This window comes from Oncorhynchus mykiss, chromosome 21 (genome assembly GCF_013265735.2).
Source record: "Oncorhynchus mykiss isolate Arlee chromosome 21, USDA_OmykA_1.1, whole genome shotgun sequence".
In the NCBI taxonomy this organism is placed as follows: Eukaryota; Metazoa; Chordata; class Actinopteri; order Salmoniformes; family Salmonidae; genus Oncorhynchus; species Oncorhynchus mykiss.
The window spans coordinates 44442753-44455019 of NC_048585.1; the positions used below are offsets into that span (position 1 = coordinate 44442753).

Here is a 12267-nt window from a genome sequence, read left to right on the forward strand (position 1 = left end):
AAATAAGTGTTTTGTCATACCGGTGGAATACGGTTTGAAATACCGGCAGGCAGCCAATCAGCATTCAGGGCTCAAACCGCCCAGTTTATAATAAGGTTTATTTACTTTTACTCAAGTATTACAATTGGGTACTTTTTCCACCACTGAAACCAGTGTTACAATTTCAGATATGTAATTTATTCTCGCGTGTGACCTTTTATATAATAATGTGGGACATGTTTAGCAGTATGAATGCGCATGAAATCAGCAGCCAAATAAATATCAACATTGGCAAACATTTGCAATCTTTGTTAGGCACCAAATCAGGAAATGCAATGGGCGAGTTCGTTTTGCATGACCCAGTTTTGCATGGCCCGGGATTTTGCACATTTTAGACCATTCCATTGGGCCTTCAGTGCATCTCCACCCACCCAGGCCATGCAAAAGGAACTCGCTCATTATGTCCAAGAAAAGTTCAGCACTTTTTACTGACTCTGATCTTTTCGACTCGTTCAGTCAAAATAACGAATCTTTCGACTCATTTCATTCATTTGAGTCGGTAATGCCCAGGGCATACAAGACCCAATACCAGCGAACGATTCACTGAAAACTCAAGAGTCATTTTCTACAAGCCTCTCATTCAAATGATCTCGTTCACCATAGGGGGTTTATTGGAGCTGTCATTTCCGACTAAGACTTTTAGTGTGCTTTAAACAATGTAGCATAGATTTGTTTATTGCTAGGCATACAAATAAGATTATTTATTGATAATCTACATTTAGGGATGAACGTATATTTTCTTACCGCTACGAGACACCCAAACTCGCTCACACTTAATTTGTAAAGAAAGAAAGAAAAAAAAATGTTATAGCCTAGGCATAATCCAAGAAAAACATATGCCTTATTAATTTCAAATATGATATCTGTGGCCCTAGTAGCCTAGTTCGAGTAAAGATTTGTCATATCACTTTTAACATGCAATACATTTGAACATAGGCGGCGGGTGGGTTTCAAGTTTGGGTCATCTATGTGATTTTCACCATACAAATACACCTTTACAATAAAGCATTCCATGCATCCTTTGCAGATTTATGTAAAATAACCTACTATTTCTAATGTGATTATTAACTTGGATAGTCATAATTTTGCCTGATAATATAAATAAATCACTGCTAGCAAAAAGAGTGCTCTATGCAGAACGTAGTGGTGTAGAGTAGACATAGGCTATATCAAATACATTTCATCTCCTGCTGGCCTTTTATAAACACATTTCATGCAATTCTACTATGCATTATATGACTGGATTTTTTTTCTTCTGCGATTGTATTTTTAAATATTGCGAATTGCCTGGCTGGGTCTCTGCTTTTCACTGACAGTCGCAACTCAACAATCTTCCATTTGGTGTTTGCCTTGCTCGCTGCCACAACGGCGGACCCTTCCGACTAAAGTCTATGTTATTTAAACAATCCACAGCTTTTTTTTTTTTTTAAGAAGCTAATGATCCTGTGGCCAAATCATGCTTTCTAGTGTAGTATTTTGAATGTTTTTTATTTATGTATGTATTGGCAGGAGTAAACTATTTTAATTTTGGCAATTTAATTATATTTACACATTAGGAAAAGCTTCGCTTCTCCTAGCCTTATGGACACGCCGCCTATGCAATTTAATGTGGCGTAAACACAACCAGTCATGATGATGTTTTCATCCGATTGTCAAACAATTACGTTAAATAGGCGCTCCTGTATGCCACCCGCCCACGGTTCCTGCACTCACAAAAGAACACATGTTGGGATATATGTTTTGATTTGTAATACATTGTAAGGCTGCATGATAAGACTAATGATGATGAGACACTAATGATTTGAAAAAAGTCGCTTGAAAAGCATGAGCTCTGCTTTTGTTTTTGCGCAGGCTGTACACACTCCAATAGTCTCTCATTCCCAAATTGACAAGCACTTGATAATGCCTCGAATTTCCCGTGGCATCCCCTTTGTGGCCGTAATGCACCCTAAAAAAATCCATGCCTTTTGCGGGCTGCGTTGTGCCCTACTTTCTCCCTGATGTGCTGCGCAATCCGAAGCGTCTCCCACTCGCTCTGCTCTCTGTCACGTGATCCGGTCTTTCTCAAAGGCCACAAGTTAAGACAGACATATCCGGGACGCAACTGCAGGTGCCTTATCCAATTCCGAGGTGCATATTACTTTTTGTCAGCCAACAAGATGAGTGGGTCTAACGAACAGCAAAGCACTAGCCTATGTCAATCTACTATCCCCCATAGTACAAAAGTTGACCTATTAGGTTCTGTTGTTGGATGCAATAGATCTCAAATGAACACAACCACTAGCATCAAAAACATTTTTTTTATGCAATGTGGCTGACGCAACAGATCAGAACATTTAGTTTAAAATGTTGATAAACTATTTGCTATTTCTTCACATAAGTGCAGCAATGCGCACATGGTAGTAGGCTATAAACCCGAATGTTCCATTAAGAAAACACAATTATCAAAAGTAACTGCAAATGCATTATGCATGTAATGCTTTTATTATAAAAGTGCATTTCTATGGAGAAAATTATCTTCCCCAAACTTGAAACTCACTGGCTTCTTATAGAGCCAGTTAGGCTCTACACCCCTTGTAATGGATTAATGTGCTTCATTTTAAGAAGTTATTTGGCCACTTTAGTTTTGATTACAACCCTGATCAAAACATGTAGGCTAGGCTACATGAGGTGTGGGCTAGGCTACATGAGGTGTGGGCTAGGCTACATGAGGTGTGGGCTAGGCTACATGAGGTGTGGGCTAGGCTACATGAGGTGTGGGCTAGGCTACATGAGGTGTGGGCTAGGCTACATGAGGTGTGCAACTATGATTTGAACAAGTCGCAAAATTATTATTTCTTAAAATGGGCATCATTCACAAATTATAATATATAATTCACAAGTGATAGGCTAATACTGTCACCCATCAGACTATTCTTGATTTAATCTTGTCTTTACATATACTACATTGGTTTTGAGTCATGCCCCTGAATCGAAACGAAAATACGAAAATCGAAATCGAAAATATGACTGGTGTCAGTAAAAGTAGACAAAAAAAGTAATTGTTAGTCAAGAACGCTCTAGTTAACATGTAAATTGCCTAACCAGCTCTGCTACGGCTAGCAAAATGATCTTATTTGTGTCTGGAAATAACTAGCTTGCAAGCGAGCTAACTTTAGTCAGTTAGCTTGGGTGCTTGGTTGGGACAAGCATGCAGGCTACAATTCCCCATCGTGGAGGCTGCAATTCCCCTTCTCTCCCCGTAGATTTTTTGGTGACGTTGTGTCCCCATTAGTGACATAACACTAAGCCAATCACAGCGCAACTAGAGATCCTTAGCAAGCTCTACGCTACATATTTTCCGCTGGCTGCCCCACCACCACAGACAGCACTGAGTTAGGCTGAAAAACCTGCATGTTGGAGCTGCCTTACTCAAGAAAGCAAAAAATACGACTTTATTAACTCCAAGATTTTATTCTTGTACATTGTTTGACAACGGATATGTATTAATGCCAAAATAACATTCAAAACAGCCAACAAAAACATGGTGGGATCAAAACAGGTGGGGATCTGCCCTACCTGTCCTGAATGACGGGTTGCCACTGCACTACACAGATGAAAGGGAAAACCTTTAACATTTGGTTGCACTTCAGAGTTAAGAAATCTATCCCAGACACTGAAACTGTAACACAGCGGGCGCCATTTTGGCTCAGGAAACAACTGCAGGAGGATGTGCTCTCACTAACGAGTCCCTACCGCACGCAGTTTCCTTCATCTTTCACGTCATTCGTCGGCTTGTGATACACAGCAATGGCCACTTCTTTGGTTGTGCAGAGGTTAGCAGGAGTGTCGGGGGCGCTCGCTGTCGCAGCGGGGGCATACGGAGCGCATGGTAAGAATCCACATTTTATCATTGCGCGCTGCATGACAAACAGATTGCATGTTTGTGTTGTTAATGTTAAAAGCAGTCTGCTGTTTTGTAAACGCTGCAGGATAGGCTATCGCTGCTTCATGTCACTCATTTGGCCATGGGGATGGGATAGTCCTGTCCAGACAGCATGGTGTAGAAATGCATAATAACAATGTATCTGCTTTCCGGCTGTAGTTTACTACTGTAAATGAAACCGAGCCTAATAAAAACTGCGCTCTGAAGGATATGTAGGCTGTAGGCTAAACACTTTATGATCAAGTGACACACACATAGGATACAATACACTGTATTTTATGTGGCCCTACCCTTACTGTTCAGCTGCCATGACCCATTACACTACCTCCTATTTGTTTTATTCAGGTTTCAAAAACAAAGATCCAGAAGACTACTCGAGACTGGTAAGTGTTATTGTTTTCGTATGGTATGACTAGAGTATTGGCCCAAAGTTGGAGAGTGGGCTGGTATTTCATTTGTTAATAAGTGCATTATTTATATTATAAATTGCGCCCACTACCAATACACTAATACACTGTTTTGATACAATTTAATTAATATATGGGACAGTTATACTACCTCCTTCCTTCTTGTCAACTTCAAAATCAAATCAAATACAACTTTATTAGTCACATGCGCCATATATGACAGGTGAAATGCTTACTTACGAGCCCCTAACCAACAATGCAGTTTAAAAAAATATGAAAAAGAATAAGAGATAAAGAGTAACAAGTAATGAAAGAGCAGCAGCAGTCCAGATGGCCATTTGATTAATTTAGTTTTTCAGCAGTCTTATGGCTTGGGGGTAGAAGCTGTTTAGATGCCTCTTGGACCTAGACTTGGCCCTCCTGTACCGCTTGCCGTGCAGTAGCAGAGAGAACAGTCTATGACTAGGGTGGCTGGAGTCTTTGACAATTTTTAGGGCCTTCCTCTGACACCGCCTGGTATAGAGGTCCTGGATGGCAGGAAGCTTGGCCCCAGTGATGTACCTGGCCGTACGCACTACCCTCTGCAGTGCCTTGCGATCAGTGGCTGAGCAGTTGCCATACCAGGCAGTGATGCAACCAGTCAGGATGCTCTCAATGGTGCAGCAGTTGAACCTTTTGAGGATCTGAGGACCCATGCCAAATCTTTTCAGTCTCCTGAGGGGGAATAGGTTTTGTCGTGCCCTCTTCACAACTGCCTTGGTGTGCTTGGACCATGTTAGTTTGTTGGTGATGTGGACACCAAGGAACTTGAAGCTCTCAACCTGCTCCACTACAGCTCCTTCGATGAGAATAGGAGCATGCTCGGTCCTCTTTTTCCTGTAGTCCACAATCATCTCCTTTGTCTTGATCACGTTGAGGGAGAGGTTGTTGTCTTGGCACAACACAGCCAGGCCTATGACATCCTCCTTATAGGCTGTCTTGTTGTTGTCGGTGATCAGGCCAACCAATGTTGTGTCATCTGCAAACTTAATGATAGTGTTGGAGTCGTGCCTGGCCATGCAGCCATGAGTAAATAGGGAGTATAGGAGGGTACTGAGCACGCACCCCTGAGGGGCCTCTGTCTTGAGGATTAGCGGATGTGTTGTTATCTACCCTTACCACCTGTGGGGCGGCTCGTCAGGAAGTCCAGGATCCAGTTGCAGAGGGAGGTGTTTAGTCCCAGGGTCCTTAGCTGATGAGCATCGAGGGCACTATGGTGTTGAACGCTGAGCTGTAGTCAATGAACAGCATTCTCACTTAGATTTTCCTTTTGTCCAGGTGGGAAAGGGCAGTGTGGAGTGCAGTAGAGATTGCATCATCTGTGGATCTGTTAGGGTGGTTTTGGAGTGGGTCTAGGGTTTCTGGGATAATGGTGTTGATGTGAGCCATGACCAGCCTTTCAAAGCACTTCATGACTTCAGTCATGAGTGTTTCGTGTCGGTAATCATTTAGGCAGGTTACCTTAGTGTTCTTGGGCACAGGGACTATGGTGGTCTGCTTAAAACACGTTGGTATTACAGACTCGGACAGGAGAGGTTGAAAATGTCAATGAAGACACTTGCCAGTTGGTCAGCGCATGCTCGCAGTACACGTCCTGGTTTTGCCGGTGTAGGCCGTCATTGTAAATAAGAATTTGTTCTTAACTGACTTACCTAGTTAAATAAAGGTTAAAAAAAAAATCTGTCTGGCCCTGCGGCCTTGTGAATGTTGACCTGTTTAAAGGTCTTACTCATATCGGCGGCGGAGAGCGTGATCACACTGTCTTCTGGAACAGCTGGTACTCTCATGCTTGATGGTTCGTCGGAGTGCATAGTGGGATTTCTTATAAGCTTCTGGGTTAGAGTCCCGCTCCTTGAAAACGGCAACTCTACCCTTAAGCTCAGTGAGGATGTTGGCTGTAATCCATGGCTTCTGGTTGGGGTATGTACGTATGTATGGTCACTGTGGGGACGCACTTATTGATGAAGCCAATGACTGATGTGGTATAATCCTCAATGCCATCAGAGGAATCCCGGAACATATTTCAGTCTGTGCTAGCAAACCAGTCCAGTAGCTTAGCATCAGCTTCATCTGACCACTTTTTTATTGATTGAGACACTTGTGCTTCCTGCTTTAATTTTTGCTTGTAAGGAGGAATCAGGAGGATAGAATTATGGTCAACATTTGCCAAATGGAGGGCGAGGGAGAGCTTTGTATGTGTCTCTGTGTGTGGAGTAAAGGTGGTCCAGAGTTTTTTCCCTCTGGTTGCACCTATAACATGCTGATAAAAATTAGCTAGATTTAAGTTTCCCTGCATTAAAGTCCCCAGCCACTAGGGGCGCCGCCTCTGGGTGAGCGTTGTCCTGTTTTCTTATGGCGGAATACAGCTCATTGAGTGTGGTCTTAGTGCCAGCATCAGTCTGTGGTGGTATGTAGACAGCTAGGAAAAATACAGATGAAAACGCTCTAGGTAGTTTGTGTGGTTTACAGATTATCATGAGATACTCTACCTCAGCGAGCAAAACCTTGAGACTTCCTTAGATATCGTGCACCAGCTGTTATTTACAAAAATACGTAGTCCACCGCCCCTTGTCTTACCAGACGCCGCTGTTCTGTCCTGCCGATACAGCGTATAACCAGCCAGCTGTATGTTGATAATGTCGTCGTTCAGCCACGACTCCGTGAAGCAGTTTTGAATGTCCCGTTGGTTGTTTTAATCTTCCACGTAGGTCATCGATTTTATTTTACAAAGATTGCACGTTTGCAGGCAGAATGGAAGGTAGTGGGAGTTTATTCAATCGCCTATGAATTCTCAGAAGGCAGCCCGCCCTCCGGCCCTTTTTCTCCCCTTTCTCTTCACACATATGACGGAGATCTGGGCTCCAAGAAAGCAATATGTCATTCACGTCGGGCTCGTTAGACTCGTTAAAGGGATAAAAAGGATTCTGCCAGTTTATGGTGAGTAATCGCAGTTCTGATGTCCAGAAAATATTTTCGGTCACAAGATACGGTAGCAGAAACATTATTTACAAAATAAGTGAAACAATTATTTCCAAACAACACAAAGATACGCACAAAAAAACCACAATCGGTTAGGTACACGTGAAACGTCAGCCTTCTTCTCCAGGGCGCTATCTTCACTAACAATGCTGATCTCTAATGTAACATGTTTCTCTCTATCCTGATTCGCGTGATGTATTGTTATCTCTACCTTCTTGCCCTTTGTGCTGTTGTCTGTTCCCAATAATGTTTGGACCATGTTTTGTGCTGCTGCCATGTGGTGATGCTACCATGCTGTGTTGGCATGTGTTGCTGCCATGCTATGATGTTGTCTTAGGTATCTCTTTATGTAGTGTTGTGGTGTCTCTCTGGTCGTGATGTGTGTTTTGCCCTATATTTTTATTTCATTTTGTACTTTAATCCCAGCCCCCGTCCCCGCAGGAGGCCTTTCTGCCTTTTGGTAGGCTGTCATTGTAAGTAAGAATTTGTTCTTAACTGACTTGCCTAGTTACACTATCCTCCCCAGCTTTATGAGACGGCCAACAAGTACCACTTCTACCACAGCATAGCTCTGCTGGGTGCCTCTCGCTGTAGGAAACCTGCTGTGGTATGTACTGTATGCTTCCCTCCCATCATTATAATAATATAATTAAATAGAACACTATATTGTTGTAATAGAAAATTCATCTCTATGGTTTATTCTAATCCTCCATCTGCATGTATTCTCTGTTTTGTTTTGTATTCGTGATTTGTGGACCAAGTACATGTCTTTTCAGATGCTGTATGACACAATTTGAATGGTGTTTGTGCCAAAAACTGTACATATTGGTCTTGACAATAAGCAGAGACGCACACACTCTTTTCCCCTGTCTTTTCTCTGCAGGCGGGCACCCTCCTTGTATTGGGCACAGGGGCGTTCTGTGGGTCCTTGTACCACCAGGCCCTGACGGAGGATCCTGTGCTGAGGAAATTGGCTCCTTATGGGGGCATGTTCCTGATCGCTGGCTGGCTGGCGATAGCTATCTGACCTGACCATTAACCTCGGGCCCTTGAACCTTTGACCCCTACTGGTGCAGGATGACCTTGCTATGGGACACACACTGACTGTTAAGTTCAGAGGCCAGAGAAGTGGAAATGTCATGATAGGTGGATGGAGGGCTGGATGGAGGGAAGGGGCGTTGGTAAAATGTCACTTATCTAAACCCTCCTCTTTTTCTGTGGGTGTTAAAGGGAAGATAAGGTTGTGAGGGAACAGTTTTTAATCTTCCGTCATCACAGGCTGCGACGTACCCTGTGACTTAAATTTGTGTGTGTTTGTGTGCTTGAGTTCGTGTCGATCCAAAATACGAATGTACATTTATCCTTTATCACAAATAAACATGTTGAAAAGAGTTGATGACCACCTTTTCATCCCTCCCTTCTGAAGCTTTCTGAAACCACTCACTCACTCACTCACTCACTCACTCACTCACTCACTCACTCACTCACTCACAGTGGGGTAGGAATTGCTGCTCATTCTCTAGTTCACCGGACCCACAGTGCTTACATAGTCTTGGTCTGTAGTCACTGAGTCTGTACATTGTTAATGTCTTCCTTTGTTTGATTTCTTTGATTTTGACAAGGTGTGGTGCTACATTGATATGTCTATTTATCATTTGGTAACATTGAAGTTACCAAATTGCAGTCCTCTCTTCTGAGGGACCTGAGTTCCTATCAATTTGGGCCTAGTAAGAGGTGTGTGGCAATACTAAACTATGTGGTCTGTAAGCAGCCAGCATGTGAAAATGTATGTGTGGGCCTATAGAAAAAAATGGAAAAATATGCACATTCACCATGTCAGGTGCAGGACAGCAGAATGTATCAAAGAGAAAGGGAATGTACACAACTCTGGTACGCTCCCATGGTGATTTGATCGGACGCACAATGAACACAACGATTCGATCCTCAGTTTGAGTTTGATCTTCATCAGGTCGTACATACCCCACTGTGAAACATACATACTTAAGTAACCTCTAGAGGCATATACATCCGGTCAGTTGAATACAGTGTACAGTACATTCTACAGTACATTCGGGAAAGTATTCAGACCCCTTTACCTTTTCCACATGTTGTTACGCTATATTCTAAAATGTATTCAATCGTTCAATCTACACACACAATACGCCATAATGACAGAGCAAAAACAGGCTTTTAGAGTTTTTTGCAAATGTATTTAAGATCACATTTTACTTAAGTAATACATTTTTCTTCAGTGAAGTAGCTATCAGTAAAGTCAGTGCTAGTAGGGGGGGGGGGGGAAGTTGAGCGAGTGTTTGTTTTTTGGGGGTGGGGTGCTGTGGGATTATTTAAGATTCTCTTTAAAGAGGTAGGGTTTCAGATGTTTTTGGAAGATGGGCAGGGACTCTGCTGTCCTAGCATCAGGAGGAATCTGGTTCCACCATTAAGGTGCCAGGATACAGAAGAGCTTTGACGGGGCTGAGCGGGAGCTGCCCTCCCGTAGGGGTGGGAGGGCCAATAGACCAGAGGTGGCAGAACTAGGTACTTGTGTTGGGGTCTAGGGTTTGAGCATAGCCTGAAGGTAGGGAGTAGCAGTTCTTCTTGCTGCTCTGTAGGCAAATATCATGGTCTTGTAGTGAATGCGATCTTTGACTGGAATCCAGTGGAGTGTGCGGAGGAGCCGGGTGACGTGGGAGAACTTGGGAAGGTTGAACACCAGGCGTGCTGCATTGTGGGTAAGTTGCAGGGTTTTGATGGAAAAGCGGGGAGCCCAGCCAACAGCCAGTTGTCCAAACGGGAGATGAGAAGTGCCTGGATTAGGAACTGTGCTGCTTCCTGTGTGAGGCAGGGTCACACTCAAAAGATGTTGTAGAGCATCAACCTGCAGGAGCGAGTCACTGCTTTGATGTTTACAGAGAATGACAGGGTCTTGTCCAAGGTCACGACAAGGTTCTAAGCACTTTGGGAAGGGGCCATCATGGAGTTGTCAACCGTGATGGCGATGTCTTGGAACGGGCAGGCCTTCCCCGGAAGAAAGAGCAGCTCCGTTTTGTCGAGCTTGAAGTGGGCCGACATCTAAGCTGAGATGTCTGCCAGTCACGCAGAGAATTCAGTTCATTGTTCGCTGTTAGGGGGGGTCCTGCGTGCCCTGGGCATTACTGAATCAAATCTAATCAAATCTGAATCACACTAGTCGAAAGATTTGTTCGTTTTACTGAACGAGTTGAAAAGATCAGTCAGTAAAAAAAGCAGAACTGCCCATCTCTAATATAAAATTCCCAGAACTGGGTATTCAGAACACATGCCCATTGATTTTGGTATAATGTTTGAGCAGAGGATCACAGAGCTAGCCATGGCAAAATGCATAAAATTGCAGTAAATTTGCTTCAAAACGGCAAAATTGTCTTTCAGCTCAATGAAAGAATTTGTAGAATTGCAGAAAATGCGCTTTACAACAGCAACATTTTCTTTACATTGCCAAGATGACTTTAGCTACCTTCTAGCTAGCTAATAGACCATGTTAGAGTTTACACTTCCTCTTCCAATGAAGTAAGGGGAGGTCAAAACAATGTCTACCAAATCTATTCATTTTAAAATGTTGATTACTTCATTCTTGCCATTATCATTCACCTGATAAGACAAGACATGACTTAGATGTTTTGCTAATATATGGTCGCCGGCTTGCCTGGACAGGGGTCCCTGGGCAATAAAAGTTTGAAAACACCTGACCCAGAGCTCAGGCTCTCGCAGCATCTCCAACGGCCGAGTCTCCGAGCGGGAGGAGAGAAAAAGGTCTGTGCTATCATTGGATCCTTCGGACCTCCCTACCCCATTGAAGTTGAAATGTAAAATGGTTAAGGGTTTAGGTTTAGGCTAGGAACTTCCCAAGGATCCCAGATAGCACTGACGACAGAAAAGGCAGAGGTCTTCTTATGCCAGTTGAACCAGAAGCAAATCCAACACCGTCCTAATGGTGGTCGGGGATGCAACAATGTAACTAAATTATTCTGTGCAAGAATGAGCTAAAAGTAACCTGGGGGTTACATACACTTCACACCAAATAGACTTGGTGTTCCGACAAGTCCCAACATCTTTGACCTCAAAAGCATGCAATACATGAATACATACACAGCAGCGTCAATGTGTCATAGCTTGTTTTGACATCATAAAAGTACATACACGTCTTTCTCTCTCTTCCTCTCTCTCGCTTTAGCTGGGGCTATGTTCGTTGCAACCAAAAGAGCATTCTGGAAAGTAATTCAGACCCCTTCCCCTTTTCCACATTTTGTTACTTGACAGCCTTATTCTAAAATGTATTTTATTTCACCTTTATTTAACCAGGCAGGCAAGTTGAGAACAAGTTGTCATTTACAACTGCGACCTGGCCAAGATAAAGCAAAGCAGTTCGACACATACAACGACACAGAGTTACACATGGAGTAAAACAAAACATACAGTCAATAATACAGTAGAAACAAGTCTATATACGATGTGAGCAAATGAGGTGAGATAAGGGAGGTAAAGGCAAAATAAAAGGCCATGGTGGCCAAGTAAATACAATATAGCAAGTAAAACACTGGAATGGTAGATTTGCAGTGGAAGAATGTGCAAAGTAGAAATAAAAATAGTGGGGTGCAAAGGAGCAAAATAAAAATGGATTAAATAAAATCAATCTACACACAATACCCCATAATGACAAAGTGAAAACAGGTTTTTAGAACATTTTGCACAATTATTAAAAATAAAAAGCATTCAGACCCTTTGCTGTGAGACTCAAAATTGAGTGCAGGTGCATCCTGTTTCCATTGATCATCCTTGAGATATTTCTACTTGATTGGAGTTCACCTGGGGTAAATTCAATTGATTGGACATGATTTGGAA

At 42.9% G+C, this 12267-nt stretch overlaps 1 protein-coding gene and 1 pseudogene across 1 annotated transcript; one reads left to right on the plus strand and one right to left on the minus strand.

Moving 5' to 3' along the window:
• The first annotated feature begins 3433 nt into the window (after nt 1-3433).
• On the plus strand, nt 3434-8780 carry LOC110500528 (transmembrane protein 256). The gene is made up of 4 exons (XM_021577935.2): nt 3434-3910; nt 4310-4347; nt 7916-7996; nt 8273-8780. Exons 1-4 carry the CDS (start codon nt 3829-3831, stop codon nt 8414-8416), a joined length of 345 nt encoding a protein of 114 aa, XP_021433610.1. The 5' UTR covers nt 3434-3828; the 3' UTR covers nt 8417-8780.
• A 950-nt stretch (nt 8781-9730) lies between these two features.
• LOC110500853 lies at nt 9731-10461 on the minus strand (annotated as a pseudogene).
• Nucleotides 10462-12267: the final 1806 nt, after the last annotated feature.